Below are 27,662 nucleotides of genomic sequence, written 5' to 3' on the forward strand. Positions count from 1 at the left end.
TAAAAAAAAAAATACATGCTAAAGGCTGTAGAAATACTGTGTTCTGAGAAGCAACAGGCTTTTACCAATATGAGGCTGAACAGACACAATGGCGTAGGTTTAAGATGTGGTTTACACATTTATTTCTCTGTGAGAAGTGCATTGAATGTGAACATGTTCAGTTTGCTTGGCACTTTTTCACTTCATGATGCTGTCCTTTTAATGGTCCGGCCTAGTTAAAATGAAATTGTCCTGCGAGGGGCAAATTGGTTTGTTCCTTTGATTTGTACCATACTTGGCTACTTTTAGAAATTATAAATCACTAAAGAGTATGCACAAAATTGAATTATCAAACATTTTCATATGCAAATTTGTACTATGATTAGATTTCTTTCCCGTATTGTAATTAAGCATGAGGATTAAGGGCCACTCTGGAAAAGAAATTCATTTTTAAGAATTATTCAGAATTATTTCTTGTCAGAATGCTTACTTTAATCTGACATTTTTATGACTCAAGTCTGATTTTAATAGTAATAATGTCATTTTGTCATTTGTCTCGACTACATACTTTATAATTTTGTTCTTTGAAAGTTTCATACAGGAAAATTTAAATGAAAATATGCAATTGAAAATGCCATTAAATTAGGTTGAAAATGAACTAATAATTCAAGTTATAGAATGAGAACAGTAATTTATACTTTTAACTGTAAGATGTATTTGTTTATTTATTTGGACAGGACAGTGCATATTAATGAACATACAATCTCATGAGTTTTGCAGTAAATAAACCTGATTTAGCACAAGGATACCGTTGTCCCAACATAAAAACATACAGAGCTGCAGAGGTATAAAAACAATAGATTAAAACAAAGACAATGATGATTAAATCTGCCTGGGTTAAACTTATACCCTTAAGTGCTATTATTTAAGTAAAGTGCTTTCTCGGCATACAAACAGTTAAAGTGTATTTTTATTAAGTGCCTGATTTTCTCAATGTTTACAAGTTTGATTGTCAATCAGCCAAGCCTTATTCTGTAATACAACTAGGAAAGGTGGAGTTTCTCTCATAGCTGTGGGTATAATGTTCCAGTGTGTGCAGCCTTTAATAGATTCATTTTTTTTGTGCAAAGGAGGACTTTCTAAATTTTACTTCACAATCACCCCAAGTGGCTGACCTTGTATTAGTAAGACCATTTCTCTTTTTGATTAAATCCCCCAGGGGAGGTGGGGCCATCCCATGCATAGACATATATTAAGCTATCACTTTGAAAATATTTGAAATAATTGAGTGTTTGGTTATGAAGATTTGCTGCTCTTCGGGTGTTAAAATTAGACTCACTAACTTGACAAAAAAAAACTACATATGGGTACATTTAGAATCTGGAGTGGATCTGTGAAAACTACACTTGAATAGTCCTGCTTTTGTAATATTGTCAATTTGTGCCTGTGTTTGGAGTCACTGCAATGCTTCACGGCAAATCAGAGGTGCATAGAGGGGTATTCTGTGGGGTTTAAAAAAAAAAACCGATTCTAAATCACAGATTTAAGAGATGTAGTAAAGGCAGTAGCTAAAAAAGGCCTTGCAGTGTGCACGGTGCAGGCCTCGCTGCGTCCAACAGGGGGCGCTGCGGGCCGTGTAGAAGCGGAGCGGCGGCGGCGGCGGGGCCTGGCCTGGGAATCCGCTGCTCGCTTCCCATTCTTCCTGCAGACAGACACACAACATGGCGGACTAGAATAGTCGGCCGACGCGCCCGGATACAGCGGATAAACTGTGGGATTTAAGAAGGCACCCGCCGAGGGGACGACACGCCGGGACGGAGCGCTGGTTCCTGCGGCAGCGGGGACTTTATCTTTATCTGGATTTATCCGGGGGGAACGAACTGCGGAGTGTGTCCCGGATCGTGCTTCCCTCCTCTGCTATCACCAGGTCCCCCCCCCCCCACCCCCCACCCCGCTCACACTCTCCGTTCCTGGGGTGTGGAGACCGGGGGCCGGGGCTGGAAAACGTGGAAGAAAAAGAGAGGATAAATTCCTACTTGGCCTTGTTTCTTTTTTTTGTTTGTTTGTTTTTTTGTTTTGTCCCCCCCCCCCCTTGCTTCTCTCCGCTCCCCTCCTCCGTCCTCTCGGGTTTCCTCTGGGCGCTACAGGAGTTGTGGTGAGTTTTCTTGTTTTTGTTGCGCAAAGCCAAATCACACTTGTTACAATGTCGCTGTACAAGCATGTTTCCTCTCGCTGCTGAAACATTGTGTCACCCAACAACCCCCCCCCCCCCCCAAACACACACACACACACACACACACACACTCCCCCCCCGACATGATGCCAGGATACAGACCCCGGGCTAACACGGTGTTTTCTCATACTTACAAAGCTTCACCAACATTTAAGAAGTAGCCCGGAGGCAGGGAGGGTTTTTTATTTTTTTTTCTTGGTGCAAGGGGCTCTGGAGAAGGGGGAAAAAACGGGGGGGGGGGCAACATTTTTAGAAGTCAGAGCTGAGGTTTGTTGTGCCAACACAGATGCTGTTGCGCTGGCACTGGAACAAAGAGGAGGATGAGGAGGATGAGGAGGGGGGGGGGGGGCGTCCAGGTCTGGGCTGGCTCACTGGAAAGTACACTTTATTGATCAATGCTTTGTTATTACACATTACACGTCCAGAGAGGGAGGAGGGGAGGGAGGGGGGGGGGGGGGACAGAGGATAACTTTAACATGTATCCTCTGTCAAATCACAGCGGCTGCTTTGTGTTTTCTCTCCGTGATTGCAACTTTTTTTTTCTCCCCCCCCTCCCTCCCTCCTGTGAGCAACCTCTCCCAAAGTTTTTCTAATGATTAATATTCTCCTCTGTCTCTCTGGGTGTTGGGTGTAACCAAGCATACCATTTCAGTCTTGAGGGGTTTTTCTTTTTCTTATTATAGTTTGCTTTCACTTGTTCCTCAGATCATCCAGATTATTTTCTATCAGTCTGCTTGTCCTGATCAGAAGTCATCTTTTTGTTTTTGCACTTCATTCAAACATAGTAGAATAGTTTACAACTTTAATGTTTAAAGGACCCCCCCCCCCCTCAAAACCCACCGACTAAACTTTTTTTTTTTTTTTAAATCTTACTTCATTTTGTGACAAGTGAGAGAAATAAAAGATGCCATCTATTTATTTCATTTTTGATCCATTCAAAGTGGTATCCTCCTTATATAATCCAGCTTTATCAAACTTATGATTGCATAGAGTTTGAGACAATCCCAGCTGGGAAAATACAGAGTACACCCCGGATGGTCACTCACATTCACACCTACAGACAACTTACACGCTATAATCAACCTCGATTGCATGTTTGCCAACTGTGGGAGGAAAATGGAGTACAGACAGAAAACCCACTTGTGCCCTGAGAGAACATGCAAACTTCATAGTGACCCACTAACCAGACTTGAACAGAAAAACCTTCTCCGGGTCTTTCTAACTATAAGTGTAGGTTGTGGTCGCATTACATCCAGTTATGATTATGTTTTCTGATTAAATTGGTATATATTTTTTGTATTAGAACTTCTCAACACCTTGTTTTAGGTTTCCCCATGGTTATCATACTCAGGGTTGAGGTGGCCAGGAGATGTCCATACCCAGTTATCGCGCCATGACAGTTTACTCCTTTTCAAATCCTTACACTTGTCTATTTTTGTCACTTTCACCAAATTTGACTGGTCATCGGTCATATTGTTATGGCTGGTCCATGAATAGGCTTCTACTGTTTTTTACTGCAGCAGTAGCGTCGCACTGAGAAGAGTTCTAATGCTCAAAAGTCTCAGGAGAGAGAAGCGTTCTCAGGCTGAGGAGGAACCCAAATAGCCAAAGCTTGTCATATGTGAAAAATCCTCCTTTGTCAATGTGTGAAGCTGGATTCACAATGTCTGCACCGACTCATTGACGTGCATCACATGCCTCATCTCCCACCGTGTGCCTCTCCACTACATGGCTTCAGCTCCGCCGAGATTGTCGCCTCATGTTAAGGTCTTTTGAGTGTGAAATTTTGAGTAGCACTCTCAACTTTACTCCCGTGTCAGGCCCAGGTTGACCTCCGCTTTGTCAGGTCTGAACATGCCTGACTCATTTCTTTAAAAAAAAAAAAAAAAACCTGTGTAGTGTCTGTCTGTCATTAAGCACTATCTCATTGGAGACAAATAGTGGAAGGGACAGTGAGGAAGAAAAAGCGCGCTTCGCCAATATGACAAAGCACGCTCATTCTGCCCATATCGCAGGCAACCTATTTTAAGAATAAAGGGAGTTATTTCTGTCTTTGAGGAAGCGGAGAGGGTTTTTAGCAGAGGAGCTTGAGTGATCCTCACACCACACTTTTTATGATTGGCCTAGTTTCTAAAGATATAAGTAAGAATAGCGTCACATGGCCCTGTGGGGACTTTGTGTGGCGTTTCACTGAGTTGATGTTTTGAAAGATTACTTCTGTGTTGGGAAATTTGACAATTTCAGGGCTCTGACACAATATTATGAGTTATCTCTTTGGGTGTGGCAGGAGGTGTATTTTTGTTTCCACCTGTAGGCCTCTGTGCTTTTCTTTTGGAGGTGCACTGTAATTCACCACAGCTACATTTAGAGGATTATGAACCCTGATTGCAGCTCCATGCGATATGTCATTCGACCTCAATGATCCTTTATTTCACAGTGCAGGAAATGAATCTGTGTGACTACTAATGATTCCTGAATCAAACATATCCCCCGACTGGAAGTACTTCATCTGAGATGATTACCCTCTGTTGATGTGGGGCAGTAATTATGCAACCCCTTCAAATTGTGGAGTAAGTCCTCTTTATATGGAGTGAATGATGTTTCTGGTTCACTACTGGGAATATAGGTACTAGTCGTCTTTTTCCAGTGGACTTGGAGTTCTGACATTTAAGATTCATGATATATGTGCTTTCTTTTGCTCTTCTAAGCTCACATGTGATCCAGATCAGTCAGAATCTAGCAGCCTTCTTTCAGGTTCAGACACCGTTTGTCTTTACAATGCTCTTGGATAATGGCACCAAGTAGATGTAGGGGAAAGTGGGTTTTGCATACGCAGCATATTAACACTTCCTCACATAAAGATTTACAGTCAACTGCACCTCCTCGCCGTCACTCGGGCAAAATAAATCATTTCTGTTCTTGAAGGTAAAGAAGAACTTGAGGTAAAGTGACATGTTCGTTTATGTGGTTGTGTTGTTTATTTAAGTCAAGTTGTCCTGCTTATGGAGGGAAAATACTTTGATTTACTTTTCCAAACAATGTCTTCACAGTTGGGGCCAAACGTAAGTCGGATTCAAAACCAGTTGAGAGCAGGATGAATATTCATATTTGCCTTTGGCATCGGCCAGCCGGCAAGACCTTTCTTGCCCTGCTTGGAAGAAGAAAAAAAAAGCCCTAAAAACACGTAAGCTAGACTGAGAAGTCATTCATTGCACCACCCAAAAATGGATGCAGGAGAAAGTGGATTATGCAGAGACACTGTCATGACATTGCTCCGAAGTCAAGCCTCTGATTATTGTCTTGTCATCCTAGATGGGTTTCTTATCTTTCAGAGGAAAAGGAGGGGGTGGGTGTCAGAGGATGGTCACTTCAGATATCAGGGCCGCTGCTTTCCTTGTAATTGTTACCAGTCCTGGTACTATTATTGCATTATTACCCGATTTCAGTTACTTGAGGTCATTGGAACAATTGTTGATAATTATTAGGGTAGTTTCCATTCATCTGCATAAAAGCAACTCAAGGATATTTAAGAGAAATACCTTATTTTTTACACCGTTTCCAGGTTGATTTGCGCTGGTTTCACGACGATGTCTCATTCCACCCCATCCTACTGATGTGCTTTAATCACACACGGCCGCCGAATTAGCGTTGCCAACGGTTTATCTCAGTGTAGTTACTTTCTGATATTAGAACGACTGCATGTCAGTGAGAACCTATTGACAATAACAAAATGGATTTAGTTGTCATGCCGAGCAGCACAGCACTGCTGTGGACACATTTCTGTCTTAAACCAAATGATGCTCAGAGAGTCGGATGAGTTAGATGAGCCAAATTTGTGTCTCTGCATAACACTGTATTAGAATGAGGGGCTTCTTTAGCGGTGGAGTGGTTATCCCTGGTTTGAGTCTTGACATGCAGTTGGCACGTTCTCTCCTAAAATATGTCTTTGAGGTTAATTAGTCTCTGAATTACCAGAATGTAAATGTTAGTCAATGTGACTAACTGGAGACCTGTCCAGTCATCGGAGATGGACTCCAGCGCCCCCTGGATTGGCTTTAGTAGTGTATGTCATAGATGGCTCGATGTACTGCAGCTGCGGCGTTAAAAAAATTAATAGTGTTAGTGTTTGGCAGCAGAACCCATCCAGTTTCTTGCTGCTGTAAGTTTTCATCCTCGCACCACTGTATTGTCAGTAAATAGATATAAGCTTCCTTCCAGATACCGTGGATTCTCGAAGTCCAAGCTGTTTTTGTGTCTTGCAAAGCAGGAGTAATAAAAGATCTTCCCTCTGTCAGTCAGTATCCCGAGGGGAAACTCTGGGCAGCTTTAAGGATACTGATTTCACTTTTCAAGATGGCTGCACAAAGTGTGATATGTTGGTGCGAACACCGTTTTAGTGTTTGTTTTTTTTGACTCATCCCTCCAGCTCTGCTCCCAGTGTGACGTTGTGATGCATTAAGTTTGTATTTGTGGTCCGACTGAGCCAACACAAAAGAACTTCACAAGTCCATACTGTTTTCTGAGTTCCAGCGTTGCGATGAAGTTGAATGCGTCAAATGCTTTCTTAGTTTCTTGGTTTTTCCAAAGGAGTGACATCATTCCAAGTCCGGAGGACTGAGCAATGAGGAAACTGAGTTCATTTGATGAATTGAGTTGATTTTGTCCATTGACATTGTTTTGTTGGTTATAAATCGGATTTTGTGCATTTTAATAATGTTGTTGGAACAAGTGTGTCGTGTGTGGGTTATCTACAATTGTTAATAGTTCATGTGTGTTTTTGTGTATTTGAAGTGATGGTAGGCAGTGGCCACTGGTTCTCTCAGGAGCATAAAAACACACACCCCTGTATCTGCGAACTCGGTAATGTTTAGGTTAACAGTTAGGAGCTCTATTCAGATCATACTCTTTGTAGAGAAAGAAATATAAATGATGTAAATAAAGCTGTATTTTAACATTTGAACAGTGAACTGTAACAGTGTGGTAACTATTTGTAAAATAGGGTTTTTGCTTGGAAATGTTAATCTGTGCTAACATTTGGTTTCAATATTGTTGCACAGATTTAAGTTGAACTTTCCTTAGTGGTAAGTCTGAAATGCTCAAAACCAAGGCATGTATGACCGCAACATTTAAACTTTTGTCTTGGTCTCAGCTTTAGGGGGATGGTGGTCTTTGGTATGCAATGCGAAGGACACATTTTGGTCACTGCCAGAAACGCATTATGGTTTCATGTCCGGCCTCAGCTGCACGCTCGATCAGGAAATCAGTTTTAGTGTTTTGGTTTCAAAGGGCAGCGGCATGAGTGAATCAAGTTTCATTGTGGCCCTTGAGCTGCCCGTTTGGCCCCACACCACGCTTCAAGGTCACTGTGGCTTTTGTGGGTCGGCCATGCTTTGCGCCTCTACATCCTCTCTGTGTCCAATGTGGGAAAGCTCGAGAGGCCCCTGGCATGCTCTGTGAGAAACCCCACAACGGGGCAGACAGGGAGGAGAGCTTCACCGGCTCGCCGCTTTCACTCATTCAAACAAGTGAGTTTTCTTGATCCCTCCAGCCTGATGGAACCAAATCATCATTACGGGCTTAATAACAGGCACAGCGGTCATTCTTGCCTTTATGATTAGCCAGAATAGTAATCCCTCGCATCTCCACGTCTTTTCATCAACTCACCAGCCAACAGGAACAGAAACCACACCAGCGAGGAGTAGTATCCCTCAGAAAGGGAAGTCCAGAGGATTGTGGCTGTTGTATGTGGCACTGGGGACATATAATCTGTGGTCTGTTTCGGAGCAAGAGTCATAGCGGCTCCGAGTTAGGCCTCGTTCAGTCTCCTGTGAAGAGAAGCATTCACAGTATTCTGTCACCCAAGTCCACCCCCTCCCTCTCAAGACTTAGAAACAGTATTAATATGCCATGAATGGAGACACAGACAAGCAATATCCACTGCTGCAGGGAACCAGGATGTCTCGTAAGAAATCCAAAAGAAAAATCTCTCCCTACATGAACGCTAAAGTCCACACGACCACCTCTGCTGGTGTCTTATCAGTGAGGCCTGCAGGCTTTGAGTCGGTCAGATTTCTGCCCCACTTTCTTCCCTCGGGTCTGGAGGAAGTGTAGATTTCTTTGTTTAATGCACACTAAACATAAGGGTCTTACAGTTCGAGTTATTGTGGGGTTATGGGCATGGATATCATTGTATTTCAGTTACAAATATTAAAAACTGCCTGGACACTCTTCTCTGACAGGCTTTAATACTTCCAGTTCCTGAAAGAGTACTGATGAACCAATCTTAAGATATTCATGATTTTATGTTGCTATTGTGAGAAAAGGCTGTTATTCCTGCACCGAGGGTCACAGGTAAATACAAATGTATGGCTGAAAACCACAGACTTGAGGGAGAACTCGCCATATTAAATGACTACCTTGCATTGATCTTGCGTCTTAGGCTGTGGTTGTTATGGAGACGTAATTGGACTTCCTTTATATTCCACCTATAAGTGTTCCTTTCACGTTGTGAATGAAATGGCATGGGAACAGCCCAACCCTTTCACTACTGTGATTGCACTCCTATGAGGTCTGCATTTGGCCACAGGCAGAGCGGCAACTGTCTTCATTAGTTAGTTCAGCTCACAGCTTGAATGGCCATTAAGCCTCGAGTCCTACACAGTGGTTTTGACTTGGACAGACATTATTTAAAAATAAAAAGCATTTAGAAATTCAAAAGTTTGTTTTAGTGATTAGACTGTTGACCATGTACTGTATATCCAAGATTGTCCGTGTTGACAGAGTCCAAATCCATCCTTTTATTTTGCATTGTTTTGTTTTTTTCTATTTGTGACAAGGAAACGTCTGGCAGGATTTCCTGGTTTCTTGTAAAGGGGATTCAGCTCAATGGCATGACTGACATTCAATCAGATAAAATAGGTTCCTATAAAATGGACACAAACGCCATTTGGGATTGATAAACATCTGTAACTACAGCTAAAAGTTGTACGAAAAGTTGACAAAAAATGTTGAAGTTATTTGAAAAAAAAAAAAAAACTTTACTCTTGTTCATTATTTTTAATTCTTTCTTACAGCTTGAAAAAAAACATCCATCTTATGTTTATACTTGTCACTACATTGCTGGAGGCGTCAATGCACAATGTGTTAACATTTCGCAACAAGTTCTTGTAATTTGACACCTACCTCATTTTCTTAGCTTTGTCTGGACTGGACGAACATTGACCACATAAAGAAATCTGTGGTGAGGCAATGTTGGCTTGTCCACTTGTGGAAACATGGGGCTAACCTCATTATCCTGCACTATCGTCATATTGAATGTGCTCGCTCAGTAAAGCAGGTACAAACTAAATCTAGATGTTGTCGTTAAGCATAACATGTTCTTGATTAAAAACTATTCGGTCCAGGAACGTTTAACTGAATCTCTGTGTAATTAAAGTCTTCAATTAATTTCCAGATTTCTAATGAACATTTAATCCCCTGTTATTGTTGTGATTGCTGCATCATTCAAGCCAATGCAGTTAACGCTGACACACACACACATTCAAAACGAAATAAAAGGTCTTTTTGGACAAATAAGCAACAGCTGCCTCTTGATTTTCATGAAAAGAAAAAAAATCTGCCCTGTCACCTGAAGACTACCAATCAAGCGATTGATGTGACAATGTTAAGAAGGCCGTGGCGGTCTTGCACATTGCTGTAGGACAGCTCTCTCCAGCAGTGACTGTGAAAAGGGCTCGCTCTAAGTGCTCGGTCTTGTCTGAAAAATATTCACATGGCTGCACAACACAAGCCCAAAGTCAGGAGTGCGTGAGCTGCATGACTACCTTTTGAGTACATCCATTCACTAATAGATGGGCATGTACATGTTTCCTCTGCAAGGAATAGCATGATGAAACTGTTGGAAAGATATAACACACCCCCCCCCCCCCCCCCCCTCTTTTTTTTTTTTCTCTGTTTTTAAAAATATTTGCCTCTATCGCTATGCAGACCAGGAGGCTGGACTGAGAAGAAACAGACTCGAGAATAAAAATGGGCTTCATCCGTTAAACCCGTTTGTCAATCATAATATCAAATCGGTGAGAGGAGGCAATGAGCTCCCTGGTGTTTTTGAGAAGTGAGACATTGGTTTTCCAGTACGAAGATATTAGAATAAAGTTGTTTCTCAGTCGCTGTCAGAATATTCTTAAGTGGACAAATAAATACTCAATGGAAGACTTTTTAGTTTGTTTCCTTTGTCTTTCATCTGTGAATTACAACAAGCCATCACTTAGAACCTCTTTTAAATAGAAGGCATTGCATCAACGCTAAAAGTGGCACAGCAGACGCTCCTGCCCAGTGTCTCCTAAATTAATGATGTCCTCTCCCAACACATACGTCGGGTTAAAAACAGGATCATATGCATTTATACACACACATACACCCACCTAGTGGAAGACAACTTGCATCTCAGGAGGCCAACACGAATTAAAGATGCATCTCTGGGGACGTGGACTCTCGGCGCTACACTGTTTCTCCATTTAAAAAAAAAAAAAAAAAAAAAAAAAACACACCTTCCGGGCTCCTGCAGCATCTGTGAAGTGAATGTTAGCAACAGGATGGGCTGATATCACTTACACCAACACAGGGACACGTCATCCAGCCTCATTGCGTGGTGCACACAAGATAATGAGTCAGGTTTCATTAACAAAAGGTCACTTTAAAGGAACAACATTTTAATGTTGACATACTTATTAGTGACTTAGCTCACCGCATCAGATGAATGTAATTACAACACGATAGTTTTGGTGCTATAGCTGAGTCATTCCCTTTGATGAGGACTGAAGATAAGTGTATATTTGAGGGGTTTATGGTTGAAATGAAATATCTGCCACGTTATTCATCATAACTAACTTTTGATATTATTGTAAAACATAATTTTTGACAACAGGAAGGTGCCAGATTTGCTGAATCTGATATAATTCCATTATTTTATCAATATGTTATTGTTTAGCACTGTCTAGATTGTTGAAACTGACCTTGTAGTTGCCATGTAGGGTGAGTACTTCTCATTCAAATAGTTGGCGATTAGACACGTGTCTTAATCGAGCTATTGTCATGATTGGTTATAACTCAAGTAATGGATGTGAAAATAATCATGAATATTCATAAAATGTTGTTTTCTATAAGTAGCTGGTTTATTTTCACATTCGCAGTAAATTTTAAACACACACTGAAGAATCACTAATATTGTTTACGGAAGCAGGCAGACCAGACGCTGTCTCATATAGACTCGGACCTACCTACAGCCGAAACAGAAGGTTGTGATTTAAAACCTGATGCAGCACTTCTTTTTGAACCGGCACAGCTTTTGTAGAGTTTACATTATTGGTTTAGTGGATGAGGAAACACACAGATCGATTGCATGCAAGTCAAGCCGTCACACATGATGCCACGGAGCCAATCAAATCTTTGTATTTCAAAGGCTAAACATCGAGGTTCTACAGCACAGACACATGTGAGAGTTAATGTTGTAAATGAGAAGAGTGAGAGGAAGGTGATAACAGAGTGAGATGGAGAAAGTTGAGGAGAAATACAGACCAAATGGTGCTGTCCAGAAAAAGAAATGTTGACAATGAAACTACAGCATTTAATCTTCATATGTTCCACTTTTGGCACTAAACCCGAGTGTCTCATATGCTCAGAAACTGTAACACTTGTGAAAAGTGCCAATGTGAAATGACATTATGAGACAAAACATAAAGGCCTTGAACAGACTAACCCACTGAGATCAGAAGTCAGATCACAGAAAATAACTAGTCTGAGGGTCCAGTGCGACCAGTCCACAGGATCCTAACACACATTCACATTCATTCAGACGCGTCTTCTTCTTTTGACTTTATAAGTACGGCGATTGTAAACTTCATGACCATTATCAAAACTAAACATCGTTCGGGGCTCATCAAGGAGCACCTCGGCATGTGTCTTGAGAATTGTTCTGACTCCATTTCAGTCCAGGTTTAAAATCGTGGCAGGACAAGCAACAGCTGAGTTTTCTCACTGAGGAACAAAGTGTGGCGGTCAGTTGAATATGGGGAAGAAAGTGAGCCTTTATCCAGAAGTTAAGATGTGTTTAAATTCATTATCTGTGAAATGTATTTTATTGTTTTGAAGTTGAGCCCTATAATGGAACATATGCAATTTTCACATTATATATATTTTCACTTATTTCGAAAATCAGCTTGACTTTAATTTAGTAAATGAGAGAAGATTATATTGCCAGTCGGACATATAAATTCAGTTCCATGTTATGACAGTAAATATTGTCACAACGTTTTTGAGTTGTACTGAATTCATTTAATCTGACCGTCGGTCACTGATTACAGGCAGACATTGATGGGACTACTTGGCTACTTCAATATAAGCTATAGAAATATATATCACACAAAATAAACATCATGATCTTCCAAACCTTCGCTTCCTGAAATGTTTTTGCTCCAGAGGAAGTTTGTAACCATGGCGTTTGAGCAAACCATCTTGTGATCGTTACACAAAAAAAAAAAGTCTTAAATTGGTTTAAAATGTGTCATTTTTCAATCTGTGGAAATGTTTTTCTAGAGCAACATAATTGTTTGCTGAAATGGAAGCGTGGCTGGGTGAGGGAGGGAGAGGGAGAGCAACAATTGGATTTGTAGGTTAATAGCATCCTCATTGACCACATAACTTGCTCATCATGCCCCATTTCAGGTTGCAGTCCCAGCCAAACAGTCTGGGGCTCAAACCAAAATCTAAGTACGAGCATGAATGAGCTCCGTCCAAAACAGCCAAAGATTGGCAACTGGCACTATTAAAGCTCTTAGCGCCCAATTTATCCTCTGCTCACCGATGCAATAATCCGTGATGTAAAGCATCAGTTTGTGTTGGCTAGCGCCGCGGCGTGTGGCTCGCTGCGTAAACTGAAGCAGACCAGCTGGATTATTCCAGGGTCGGGGCCACGGGATTAGGTCCAGGGATTATCACAGCTCACTCAACCGCTCTGGGATTATTTAGAAGAGTGACAGCCAGCCGGACCGATCACCTGGCCTCCGACATGCTTTCTCTACCCCCCCCCCCCCCCCCCCCCCACACACACACACACACACACACACACTTCTGTCCCCTCCACCTTTCAGCAGGAGGATATTGTCCCGAGCACAGGAGTTTGTGGGGGGGAGATAATTCTGTTTGGTTATGCTTGGGGTGACAAATGCTCCATGTCAGGAAAGTGATGGTTGGGTGTGTGACACATTTTCGATGACACCCTGTTTGACAAACTAACAATGTGGATGAAATATGAGGCTGAACTGGAACGTATTCCGTCTGAACTGCTTTTAAAACATGTGTGCGGCAGTGAACTGTGCTCCACAAGCTGCTTGACTTTAAAGTTTAGACTGCAGTAACATATTTTGTCAATGATCAAGCAGGGAATGTTTAAAAAATTACTAATCTGTACAAGCATGACTTGATTTTGTGAGTTGTAGACTAACCAAAGTAACATCAACAAAGAGGGAACAAAAAGCAGAAAGGCTGTTTTAGAGCGAAATACCATGAATACACGAGTACTTTCAAAACTGTCAAGCAAGGTAATATACAAAATAACCATAAATAAGTTCAATGACTTTCAACTGCTAAAACGTACTGAAAGTAACACAATTACTGTTGCGTGTTTAAATTTAAAATTGTGAATATTGGTATTTTTTAAGATATTTATTGTGAAACAAAAAACTAGTAAATGTGCATGAAAATGTGCTCACTTATATTTTATATATGAACCATCTAAAGGTCAAAACATCTGGAAATGCTGGCTTTTTTTTTTTTATAAGTTTTTGCTAAATGTGTATTTCTTAATATATATAAGGCAAAGTGAATTCCATACTTTATTTTTGCATGAGTTCAATTCCCATGACATACAAACTAAAACCTTTAAATGGTATTAAATGTTTTGACAGTTTTAACGGTGGTTTTTGGTTATATAAACAGAAAAACATCGGACCTTTTGAAATAAGAACCATTGTGATGCTGTATTTGTGTATTTTCATGAGTTAAAACCAAAATTGTGCATAAGCGGTACTAAAGGATAGGTTGAAATGTTTCAGTTTGTTCAAAATAAATGTGATTAAAATGAATATGAAAGAAGGTGAGCTTTAAAAAAGATATATAGTGTTCATGTTAATTTCGTGATTACGATAAATTTGTAACATATTGTGCTGCCCTTCTTCGTATAAACGGATTGTCATATCCAGATACAAAACAACACTTTGGACCCTGATCATTGTTGCCCCTGAACGCGTCAAAAGCAGTTACTCGTCCTCACCAGAGCGGCACCTTCAATGGGTCAAGGTGCCGCAACACTCTTCGTCCATGAAGTTCCCAATAAAAGGAGGCCAGTGGTTTTAACCATTAGATTAAATGAGTCCGTTCCATTAAACCGTGCTTTTGAATAGAAACACTGTTTTGCGTCTGTCTTCCAACGCTCATGTTTACTTTATTAATGTATTTATTTATTTATTTTCAACTTTTCGTTCAGCAACATGGGACATTTGGTTAAATAAAATTGAATTAAAGCGTTTTTAGGTAAAAACTCCAGATAAACAGGGTGTTATTAAAATCCTCTGGGTAATCTCTAAATATCGTCTGTGTTTGTTTGCAGGACCACGCTGTGCGAATGAGTGATTGATGCCAACTTCGCTTCTTGAGGTATATATTTTACACACACTGGCCGCGGTGATGAGGGTATTTTTACCTCAGATTCCTCCTGACATGCTCCCAAAAAAATGAGCATGTTGGATTAGGACAGGGGATTATATATAAATGAATATTCAATCTCTTGGCCTTTAATTTAAGCAGATTTGGGTTCAGTATTTATAATATTATTGAGTTTCGGGAGATTTTAAGTTGTTTGTTTAAAAAAAAAAAAAAAAAAGCCTTTTGTTTTTTTTTCTGATGCAGGGCAGAATGGGTGTGTGTCCCCTGCTCCTGTTGCTCTGTGTCGCCCTCAGGGCTTCAGCCCAGGATCATGTCCCCATCACAGGTACAAATATTTACCAGACACACATCTCCACATGTCCTTAAGCAATTAATTAAAAAAAAAAGACCTTTACTTGTCTCCTTCTTCACCAGGTCCTTCAAATATCACTGCCAAACCGACAGACCCCCCAACGGCGCCCTTCCTCAACCTCACCGTCACGGATGCTCCGCCCCCTATAGAACTGCCCACAACGCTCGCCCCTGCGGCCATCCCACTCGTGACTGTAGCAACAACACCGGCCGCAACACCACCCTCCTCCACAACCACGATCCCGGCCATAGTCGCCGAAGACGCACAGCCCACTGATTACAGTGTAGCAGGGCAGGGATTACCAGTCCCACCACCCCCACCTCCAGATCCCACCGATGCCCCGCAGCCACCGCCAAACACCCAGCCTCCTCCCCCTCCTCCAACCCCTGCGGGGGAAGATAATGGCACCGTGGCAGCTTCAGGTCCAGAAACCCCGTCTCCAGAGACCTATGATGATACAGATGATGATGTCTTCCGTGTGTATGGCGACGCCACCACAGAACCAGAGAGAGACTTCACGTCAGACACCACCCCTCATGGTGAGTGTGTGACCTTTGTCTTTCTTTGTCTCCTTCATTCATCCATTAGACCGAGCCAAAGTTGTGGAAAGCTGGAGCTTATGCTTGTAGCCATTGGATACAAAAAAAAAAAAAAACCCAGCTTGGACAGGCTGAAAAATCCATCACAGGCCGAACTGAGAGACACACATTCACCCATACACACTCACATCCACTGTCAATTGAGAGTCACCAGTGAACTTAAAAGCACGTTTCTGGATTGCGGGAGGACAACCAGAGAACAGGGTGAACATGTAAATGCCACACTGAAAGACTTCATCCTGGATCGGACGGCTCTTATAGGCAGCAGCAGTCACCACTGCTCCTCCGTGCCACCAACACCAAAACAAATCTGCTCCGATGACCCACGCTGACATCTGGAGTGAGCAAACAAGTCAAATATGATGACAACAACAAGTAGGTCAGCAGGTTGTAAATGCAGAATCAGGTTTTAGTCAGCACTTGAAAATAAAGGCAAACAACAAATGTACATTGCTGTTTGCTCTATTGCCTTGGCTGGAGACCTCAGCTTTTTGTTCTGAATGACAGAAAAGGCCCCAAACCGTAAAAGACACGTATTTGTCAATACTATTGACCGAATTGAGAAACTCTTTTTTTTTTTTTTTTTTATTAGCACCAGCCCTTTAACGGAGGCAGTTTATTGGAAGCTGACAAAGTCTCGGTATGCTTTTGTGATAAGAATACAGTGTGACTGGGAAATAAGGATGCTTGTGGATATTGCTATCACTCTTTCCTAAAACCTAAAAAGGCCCACCATCACACCTGAACATCAGTTACTGACTGACTTGTTTAGTCTGAACGTCATAGACTTGGTCCGACGCTTGTGTGTTATTCATTGTCCAGGCTTAGATGAGATCTTGACCCCGACTTTTTCTTTTCCTCACATGAAATCACAGCTTTAATGAGAAAGTACCATGTGTGTCTGACAGGGAGTGGTAATCTAGATAATACATCAAGTGCAGCATAAACCTGATGGTTGATTTTAAGAAACACACTTGAATGTTTTGTAATTACAGCAATAAAATCATATAAAATTCTTATATAAAGATTTATGTAAAAGTTTTAGTTTCTTTAGCTCACTACAGATCCAAGTAGCTGTTGACATTATATTTAATTTTTCCCCACCCTTTCTAGCATGAGGCAACGGATGTGCCGTCAGCGAATTTTAGTTCAGTGAAGTTTCATGCTGGAGAATTGGCAGCATCGCAATGACTTCAATTCTGAGACATTTCTTTATACACAGAATTATGTTAGTGTTCAGTCATTTCGACACATTTAGAAAATCAACTGATTTTCTGTTTTTCAACCTTGTCATAGTAATTACTTTTATGTACTACTACTTAATGAATTTACTGTCTCGTTTTAGTCTGTAGTTGCTGTGAAGAAAGAAAAAACGGACTTGATTCAGTTTTATATTTTAAATCTTAACTACGACTTAACAGGTCACCTGTGAACAACTGGGTCTAACTGGATTTTAATGCTACGTGAACTCTTCAGTAATCACAATGAGGTCTTCTGGGGTGTCTTCCTGCCGCATGTAGAGTCTATTACTTATTACGGCATAAAATGTGCTGATACGTGCTACTTTGTATAACGTGAAAGCACAACACAGTAGGCGGAGATTTGGAAAAGGAGAGAATGTGATACTTCATTTGAATAAGTTCTTGGACGATAAACTTCGAATGAACGGTTTAAAAATGGGCTTTCTTCCTCTGCCGAGCTGCGCGTTATTCGTGGGGCGGCAACAGCTAAACACTAAAAGCAAGCTTTCTTTCCGAGAGTCAACCTTTTAATATTTTAGATGTTCCAACATTTTTCTGCTTTTAGGTTCCATTGTAACGGCGCTGGAAATATCCTAATGTGACATACCTGCATTTGAGCAGCCATCCACGAGAATCAGCATTACCACCAAAGTAGAAGACCCAGACACTGTGAAGAGCTTTACTTTTAGGTACAAACAGATTCTCTGCTTTAAGGTCAGCTGCATACGACAGGAGGAAGAGCTCACTTGTTTTTGTATATCTATATGCAGGCTTTGCCATCATTTGGTCGTAGATATTTAAATGTCTATCGATGCATCGCCTTAATAAATAAAGCAAGCTGTTTAAGTGAAAGTCACATTAGCTTTTCTAACTGGAGGAGAACATTTCAACCATTATGCTTCGCTGCTGTGTGACTGTTTACTGAGCAACCCTCCCTGTAATGTCCCTGCTAGTGAAACATGACTCCTCCATTGACCACCCTTTTCTTGGGCATTAATTATTCATATAACATGATTATAAAGAAATACACATATTACTATCAAATGTCACCGATTGATTTGTCGAGGCGGGCGTATTAAAGTGTAGTACCGGCAGGGCTTTTCAATCATCCTGCAGAAGTTCACAATGTTTCAGTACGAAGACGGAAAGCGTGTGGTCAACATAAATGCAACAGATGTGGCTGCACGGCACTATATACTATTATATAACCATCACTTTTGGTTCTGAAGGTGTTATGTAATTGCTCCATTGTCTCCCTCCGGGCGTCTGGCAGCCTCGTGTGCTCTAAGTGGCATTAGATCCGTCAAGGCTGTGTCAGTTCCACACGATACCCACATTTCTCTATTCAATGTACACATTGTCCGAGGGGCAACGCTGAGAAGTCCTGGGAATTGCGCGTGAAAATGCAACATAACTGGGCTGTGTTCCAAAATACTTTTCCCAGAAAGTGCAGATGCAGCACGGAGTGAAACGGTGCATTCTTTGCAGCAGAATGTGTCCGCAACATTAAGAACTCTCTTGAATTCTGAGGCGATGCCCGGAACAGCTGACCGGCTCTTTCTGTTGTCACCTCTGCCGTGGTGTTTTCTAGACAAATCTCTTGTTTTGTTGCGCTCTGACGTGTCTTACTGACTGGTCATCAGCGCACAAACAACAGCCAGTTTTTTTTGTTGTTTTTTTTTTTTGTACACCGGACTCCCGTTGTTGTTCTGGCAAATCTCGTGTCTTTTGTTTCAGCTGTTTCAGTGAAAGGTCACCAGGAAGACTAGAGCTTTGCCTTCAACCAGGAACCCACGTGTACAGCGGAAACGTACAAATTGATCATCCATTGTAATCTACAGTGGAGGCATCACGAGCAATAGATAACTTGTCGTGTGATCACAGTCCCCCGTCTCCCCCCCTCCCGGTATCACTGCAGGCCCACATGCTCTGTGGTTTTTGACATGTAGAAAGTGTTTTCACATTTACACTCTCAATAATTCATAGTGGCTTCACAGCAAACACCGTAAATGTTGCAGAGTTGTCTACCATGACCCTGTGTCTGCTGTCGTCTCAGGTAACCATTCATCAACCTTCTCTGTTAAACTGTGATTTTTTTTTTTCTTCACTCCATTTTTCCTCCTAAAGCTGTTGAAATATTAAAATGAACACCACTCATTATGGACGGTGACTATACAGGCTGGTGTTGAACGAGGCTGAGGTCACCTTGCAATCTTTAACAATCTGAAGGTTTTAGTCTTGTATGACTTTAAAATAAACAACCAAAAAAGCTACTTTCATTCAAACTATTTCTACACATCTGTCACCTGAATTTAGTAATATTTTTTGTTTTGTTATTATTGTTAAAACAAGTAATCAGACATATTCTTTAATGGAAAGGAGTAGCAAGGTTATAGTAAATATTCTTTCTTTGTTTTCCCTTAAGTTTGTCTAAATTCTGTGCTTCAAAACCATTTTTGCCATCACAAACCTTATCTAGTCATAAAGTCTGAATATGTAGAAAGCCTATGCAAATGTTCTGATTCCGTTATTTGAATACTTCTCTTCTCCAAAACAAGCCTCTATAATGGATTTTTAAAATATTTACTGCTAAAATCCAAAAATCTGTTGACAAGTTTAGCCTCTGTATTTTTACTGATAAATCCTTTCCAATTAGAAAATCTGGTGGGTTTACCTGCCATGATGAGCATTTTCTATTAAACCAAATTCCATATTTTAAAGTGATTCTGCTTTAATGATCAATTCATTTGAGTTTGTTGAAAACGATGACACTTACAAAAGATAAAGCAACAAGAAATGTAATCCATACTAGTTTCATTGTAGTTTGTTTCCCCCAAAAATGATGTATTGTGTGTTGGCTGCTCTCTTCTGGTGATCTCTATAGTGAATCACGTGATGCACGTGTTTGATTTGGCGCATGTTTCATGCCAGGTGCTTTTCATGACCCAACTTGAGCAGCCGGCAGTTGAGGGCCCACAATTACAAACCAATGAACTCGCGGATAGAAGCTTGCTCCCCTCACCTCTCGGCCATCACGGCCTGAACCTCTTTCAAACAAGGTGTTGGACATCAAGGGTGCTGGTAGAGGGAATGACCTCCTGAACGGAACCAGATGAGCTGTTTATGTGCTGGTATGAGTGTAATGTCATGTCATCATCTAGTTTGAGATAGGTCCATTTCATAAACTATTGTGTACAGGCCTTTCCCAGACTCTCGCTGCTCAGATTTGAACCATATTTGGGTCTGTAAATGACGTTAAAAGAAATAAATAAGCAAAATACTTTAAGCTTAAATTCTTGAAGCCGAGTTTTTTTTTTGCATGGTAATAAGGACCTCTGTGGTGTGTAGGATGTTGGGCTCCATGTCAAACCAGCCATTCATGCACCTTTCCAATTCGTCTCAATTTTCTGTCTCTCATGTAGGTGACAGCCAATCTGATGACATGCCAATCATCGCTGTGATGGTGGCCCTGTCCTCCCTGCTGGTCATCATCTTCATCATCATTGTCCTCTATATGCTCAGGTCAGTGAAACTGCTGTTGCCATGACGATGACTGATTGGCACTCTGCAGTGGGAGAAAAAGTAGTGGATGTGTTTTTGTGCAAGACGGCGCGTGTTCAACTCTGCATTAATATGCACTTTGATCTCTGCTGATTGACAGGTTTAAGAAATACAAACAGGCAGGAAGCCATTCAAACTCCTTCAGACTGACCAACGGCAGATCAGACGATACAGGTAAAATGTCCAAATGTGCATTATTCTGTGTATTTGCATGCACTTTGGATGTCAGCAGATAGAGCATCTTTCTAAATGCTTTTCCTTGAAGTTGTACAGTCAAATATACTCAGACTGCTGAGACAAACTTGTTCCGCCGAGTATTTTTCTGATAACACTGCATTGATTATGCTTCACTAAGTGATACAATTTCACTGGTTGATTGTTAGCAGACCACATTTGTTCATTGTGATTACCTAATCAACAGAGCTGCAGTCACCAACCCCATGTTATAGTGTTGACACACATTGCCCTCTGCTGGGAATTCAAAGTAATGACAGATGAAGTCAGTGTCGCTTGATGTAAAGTTGTTCCACTCTCATGTTCTTTCCCTGTATCCCTTGGTTTTTTTTTTATCTCTACCTGTTCCCCTCCCATTCCTCCCCCCCCTCGCTCCTGCCTCCTCCCTTCCTGCTCGTCGGCGCAGAACTCCAGAGTGTGCCGCTATTGGCCCGTTCGCCCAGCACAAACAGGAAGTACCCGCCCCTTCCTGTCGACAAACTTGAGGAAGAAATGAACCGTCGCATGGCTGATGACAACAAGCTCTTCAGAGAGGAGTTTAATGTATGGCACACTCAGGATAACACGCTGAGCCTAAAACGTACTTCCAGTCTGCATCTCTGTGGCCTCAGTTCATAGTGGCACACGTGGAATGATTCAAGTCCAACATATGTCATAGAAACTTAAACTTAACTTGGGTTGGTTTCAATCACATGTATAGTTGTGCTGATATTTTAGAAAAACAACTGAAGAAGATTTATTGGTTCTATCAAGTTGAAGAAGAAAAAAAACTTTCTAATAGTTTATATCATTACAAAGTAAGTGGGAAATGAAGTGCAAGAGTTATTGTCGCAGCTCATTCATAGTGATTGATGTGACATACAGTAGACCAATAAAAAAAAAAAGAAGCCAAAAGTACATTTTTCTGTAGCGGGACACATGCATGCATGATACTCATCTGCCTGCTCTAAATGCATTTCTTTATCTATTTAGGCGCTGCCGGTCTGCCCCATTCAGGCATCGTGTGACGCTGCATCCAAGGAAGAGAACAAAGAAAAGAACAGATATGTTAACATCCTGCCATGTGAGTGACGATTACAGACTGCACTGCTCTGAATCCAGCAAAGTTTTAATCTGCTAATGCAAACATAGCAAACCTTCCACTGAGTTGATTGTAACATCAGACCTTTGACACTTAAAGGCTGGTTTCAATCTCAGCGAGTAGTTTAGCCTCCATCTTGTCATGAGTCTGTATTGTCCCCCGTTTTTCTCTCAGATGATCACTCCAGGGTTCACCTCTCATCCTTGGAGGGAGTCCCCGACTCGGACTTCATCAACGCTTCCTTCATAAATGTTTGTATTTGCCTCAAATCATTTTCACAACAAATGTTGTGCTTTAATGTTATTGTTTTCTTTTTAGCGTCATCCTAGTGTCCCATTCTCCCTCACTCTGTTCTTCCGCAGGGCTACCAAGAGAAGAATAAGTTTATCGCAGCTCAAGGTAAAGTGGCAGAAATAAAACTTGGTTGCCCACAAAAAAAGAAAAGCGTGATTATTGACGCTCTTGATTGTTTTTCCCAGGGCCAAAGGAGGAGACGGTAAACGACTACTGGCGGATGATCTGGGAGCAGAACACAGCCACCATTGTCATGGTGACAAATCTAAAGGAGAGAAAAGAGGTAAAGAAGCTGGATACTGCTGTGAGGCAACTTGCTTCATGTACTAAAGGACATTTTAAATGCAAGTTTTATACTTGAATGCACAGTTGAAATAATCACTTTAAAGGCACCTTTTAAAAAGGTTCATTTTAATGTGTATTATAGTAGCCAGTCGATCACAGATACTCCAATGTTGATAAAAGAGTGTTTTTAAAGATATATTTGATTTCAAATCCGTGTATTTGTTTATTTTGCAGTGTAAGTGTGCCCAGTACTGGCCGGACCAGGGCTGTTGGACATATGGGAACATCCGCGTGTCTGTAGAGGACACAATGGTCTTGGTGGACTACACCATCCGCAAGTTCTGCATTCAGCAGGTACCACGGACACCATGTTAGAAATGGTACAAAAGAGCCATTTGTCAGATTATGCAGAAAATATTCATAGTCTGGATTGTTTGTATCTCAGGTGGGGGATGTCTCGGGGAAGAAACCTCAAAGGCTCATTACCCAGTTCCACTTCACCAGCTGGCCTGACTTTGGGGTTCCCTTCACCCCGATCGGCATGCTGAAGTTTCTTAAGAAAGTGAAGAACTGCAACCCGCAGTACGCTGGGCCCATTGTTGTTCACTGCAGGTAATGGTGTGGCCGTTCTCCCTCGTCTTTCAACACGCGCCTCAGTAAGTTTCCACTCACCTCTCAGTTGTGTGTGTCAGTGCGGGTGTGGGCAGGACCGGTACCTTCATCGTGATCGATGCCATGTTGGACATGATGATCGCGGAGAGGAAGGTTGACGTGTTTGGCTTCGTCACCAGAATAAGAGCCCAGCGCAGTCAGATGGTTCAAACAGATGTAAGTCAAAGAGCACAGTGGTGATGAAAGTGTTCATGTAAAGTTGTTTTAAAAGTCGAACACTCTGATTTTTTATTTTTTATTTTTTGTGGGACAAATTCATCATTGTTATTTATTACATTTTTCTTTACCCCCCCCCCCCCCCATAGATGCAGTATGTTTTCATCTTCCAGGCGTTGTTAGAGCACTACTTGTATGGAGACACAGAGCTTGAAGTGACCTCTCTGGAGTCTCACTTGGCCAAACTGTACGCCCCGGCACCTGGAGCTGGCTGCAGTGGGCTGGAGGCTGAATTCAAGGTCTGTTTGTGTCTCTTTCATTATTCACTGTGTTTTCCCCTCAGTCTTCAAACCCTTCATATTTGAAGTGTTGCCAGAAGGTCATAAAAAAAACTCTTTTTTTTTTTTTATTTGCAGACAAACTTAACTTTTTATTTATTATCCACTGATGTTTTAGAAACTGACATCAATCAAGATTCAGAATGACAAGATGAGAACAGGTAACCTGCCTGTCAACATGAAGAAGAACAGAGTCCTACAGATCATTCCATGTAAGTAATGCAGCCGGGGGTCTGCCTGTGTCTTTTTGTAACAGTGTCTGAGTGTAAATTGTTGATGTGTGACCCCTAATGTCAACTTCAAAAGCTTTTTCCATACATGATAAAATGCTTCCGCTTGCTTGTGACAGATGAGTTCAACAGAGTGATCATTCCAGTCAAAAGGGGAGAGGAAAACACCGACTACGTCAATGCCTCTTTCATTGATGTGAGTGGTTTCAGTCAATCATTTCATTTTATTAATGCCAGCCATCCATCAGAGTTTTTAAAAGTCTGCTTTTCTCCTTCCCTTTCTTTTTATTCTGTAACATTCCATCTGCCATCCTGCCCTTTTGGACCTCTTCACTCACGCAGGGCTACCGTCAGAAGGATGCGTACATGGCAAGCCAGGGGCCCCTGCAGCACACCATGGAGGACTTCTGGAGGATGATCTGGGAGTGGAGAAGCTGCTCTATAGTCATGCTCACCGAGCTGGAGGAGAGAGGGCAGGTGTGTGCGTGGGACTGTGTACACATACACCAACAGCAGTATTAAATACCGGGTCGATAACTGGAGACCAAAATAAGCACATTGATATTAGGGTCAATGCTAACTTGATGCGACCAGTCTAGTATAACATGTTGACTGTCAGAACAAAATGACTTGATCTTGATGTAGTATTTTATTCGAGTCAGTATCCTCTTTCAGATACGATGGAATATTAGTGAAATGATTGTAGATGGTTTAATAATGCCAGAAAACAATGACAGCAAAGTTTTATAATGACCAGAGCTGCAAGTTTGTATGAATGATTTGTTGTCACTTCCTAAATTAGCTCATAAAATCAATGATTAATGAGTTGCACAATCATTGTTCACACATTTGGATACTTGACCTGAACACTCACAATCGAAATAACTGTGGATGTAGCACATCAATGACACATTGTTTTGGGGATTTTCCTGACTTCAGCTCTCTCATTGAACGTTTACCATTCTCGCCTTTTCACCTCTAGGAGAAGTGTGCTCAGTACTGGCCGAGTGATGGAGTGGTGGTCTACGGCGACATCTCCATCGAGATCAAACGGGAGGAGGAGAGCGAGAGCTACACTGTGCGTGACCTCCTGGTCACCAACAACAGGGTAAGAGCCTCAGGCCATGTAAACGTCAATTATTCCTGCAGGGTTGGGGTTAAAAGCCAGAGTGACGAGTGACTAACCCCGTTCATTCTGCGTTGTTCAGGAGAACAAGGCTCGAGCGGTGCGTCAGTTCCATTTCCACGGCTGGCCGGAGGTGGGCATCCCCACTGATGGGAAAGGCATGATTAACATAATTGCTGCAGTGCAGAAACAACAGCAGCAGTCTGGCAACCATCCCATCACTGTTCACTGCAGGTAACACACACACACACATGCACGCACACACACACATTTTCCAGTGTATGTGTCAATTAAAAGAAATCTAAGAAAACAAATGTCATAAAAAATGCTCTGGGTAAAAGCTATGTGTGAGATCGTATTAAATCACAAGAAACAGCAGTTATATAGAATATTATTCTTCCTCCTTGTGATGTTTTATTCTTTTCTGACTTAATGTCTCCACCATGATTATTATTAGTAGTAGGAGTAGTAGTAGTAGTGCCATAGTAGATTAAAGATGAATATGTATTAATGAGTATGAATATTCTCAAATCAAAATACCCAAAGTCCTGCATCATTTTACATTGGAGTGATTAATAGCCACAAATACACACAATACCCTGTGTAAAAGTTGGTTTGTCCAAATGAGAGCAGGATTCTTTCTATTTTCTTTTCTCCCTCTTTAAGGTTAGAATGGAAATATCTTTGCACCCAGAACCAGGGGAGAGCGCTCGACAATTCCTCCCAATGATATGGGAGGAGGTCGTTCCTTATTCTTTCGATCTCCTATGTTTATATAAGTATGTACAGTACATAAAAGTTCTACTCTCCGTAGCGTTATTCCCTGACCACCGGCCAACCTTCCCCTGGCATCATCTTGGACCGGATGGGCTCCCCCTTCCTCCCTGGCAACCAGTCAATACAACATAATAACAATAATAAGTCTTTATGGACAAATATCAGGTTCCATGTCTCCCGGGATGCACTGCTGCTTTTTCAAAAAGAGGGAGAAATAGTCAACACAGAGTTACTGGAACTGTGCAGCATGTATATTGAAGCTGAAATGTTCTGTCTGTGCGTCCACAGTGCCGGTGCTGGCCGAACGGGGACTTTCTGTGCGTTGAGTACAGTCCTAGAGCGGGTGAAGGCAGAGGGCATCCTGGATGTCTTTCAGACAGTGAAGAGCCTCAGACTGCAGAGACCCCACATGGTGCAGACACTGGTGAGGATCCATCAGACCAATTACACAAACACACACTGGTTGCTTGTTTTGCTTAAGCAAGCCAAACCTAATATCGTGGTATTGCTTCCATTGTATTTCTCCCCATTTTCCTGCTATTGGTTGCTGATCAAACTGATTTTATACTGTGCAGAATTATGTCAGAAGACGGCGAGCTTTCTCTTGTTCACACTCACTTCTGCTGCTACAAAATTGCCTTATACAGTAATCCTATTATATATCCTGACATAAAGTCCTTTGGTGTAACGGCATGAAGCAAGTGTGCTGAAGATAAAGATAAAAACACATTGAATTAAACCGCTTTAGATATGGGTGCACACAGGCACACACAGGTGATGTTTCTTTGTTAAATATAGATTTCTAACAGACGACAGTCTCTCATCCTCTCACTGAACTTCTCCCTCCAGTAGGATCCTGAAGATATAGTTCATATTAGTGGCGTCACACTTACCTGACGTTTGGATAACATCCAGCCCGTTCCGCACTGGCGCACTCAGAGTGGGAATATCAGACAATCCCACATTTTCAGTGCTATTTATTGTAAAAATAGTCTCTTATATTCAGACGTGTATATCAGGTGCAATTGTCTTACCTGTTACTCTAAAGCCTATTTTATATCCTCATCGAATGTTAAAATTGTGATAATTGACAGTTAATATCTGTTGGTTTCTGTTCTCTTATTCAGGAGCAGTACGAGTTCTGCTACAAAGTGGTGCAGGAATACATCGACGCCTTTTCCGACTACGCCAACTTCAAGTAGGGACCTGTCATGGCTGGATGGGGGAAATGGTTGAAAGGATTTTGCGCATACACGTCATACAAGCATATGCACGCACCGGAACACACACATAATGTTGCCACGCAGAGCTGCTGCGTTTTCCCCCCCATCAGAGGGATTTTTTCTTTCCCGGAAAGACTCATCACGACTCGATCTGTGGACGGGAGGAACTGCCCACAGGAAAAGGGAACAGAGGTCTCCGCCCGAAGGACGGGGCAGCGCAGTCGGGACGCGTAAAAATAACTGAGATGCCTTCTTGAATATTTTGTAATGTTGTTAATACGGCCCCTCACCCCTATTTTGCTTTTTAATCTTCACTCCCAATATGTATATATATACTTACTGTGTTGCGTTTTATTACTTTGGTTTTCGACACAGTTTTGAGTTTGGCTGCATTTTCGGGTGGCACCTGTAATGTATTTTATTGGTATATATATATATATATATAAATATATAAATATAAAAAAATATATATATGAATATAAATCAAATTCTTTGGTGGCAAATGTACAACATTCAGATTCAAGTAATGGTCTTTGGATTTTCTTTTCATGTTTGTTTGGG

The 27,662-nt window shown here is 41.6% G+C and overlaps 1 protein-coding gene across 1 annotated transcript; it reads left to right on the forward strand.

The window, feature by feature from the left end:
• Positions 1 to 1,674: 1,674 nt before the first annotated feature.
• Positions 1,675 to 27,144, forward strand: ptpra (protein tyrosine phosphatase receptor type A). The gene is made up of 22 exons (XM_080461496.1): positions 1,675 to 2,134; positions 14,877 to 14,923; positions 15,176 to 15,257; positions 15,347 to 15,823; positions 20,547 to 20,646; positions 20,786 to 20,859; positions 21,326 to 21,462; positions 21,892 to 21,982; positions 22,175 to 22,251; positions 22,363 to 22,399; positions 22,480 to 22,577; positions 22,814 to 22,933; positions 23,025 to 23,191; positions 23,272 to 23,407; positions 23,557 to 23,706; positions 23,864 to 23,957; positions 24,095 to 24,171; positions 24,318 to 24,452; positions 24,958 to 25,083; positions 25,184 to 25,335; positions 26,167 to 26,302; positions 27,006 to 27,144. The coding sequence occupies exons 2-22, from the start codon at positions 14,903 to 14,905 to the stop codon at positions 27,078 to 27,080; spliced, it is 2,562 nt and encodes an 853-aa protein (XP_080317622.1). The 5' UTR covers positions 1,675 to 2,134; positions 14,877 to 14,902; the 3' UTR covers positions 27,081 to 27,144.
• The last annotated feature ends 518 nt before the right edge of the window (positions 27,145 to 27,662 follow it).

The sequence above is a fragment of the Lipophrys pholis genome (assembly GCF_963383615.2).
Source record: "Lipophrys pholis genome assembly, chromosome: 4".
NCBI lineage: Eukaryota > Metazoa > Chordata > Actinopteri > Blenniiformes > Blenniidae > Lipophrys > Lipophrys pholis.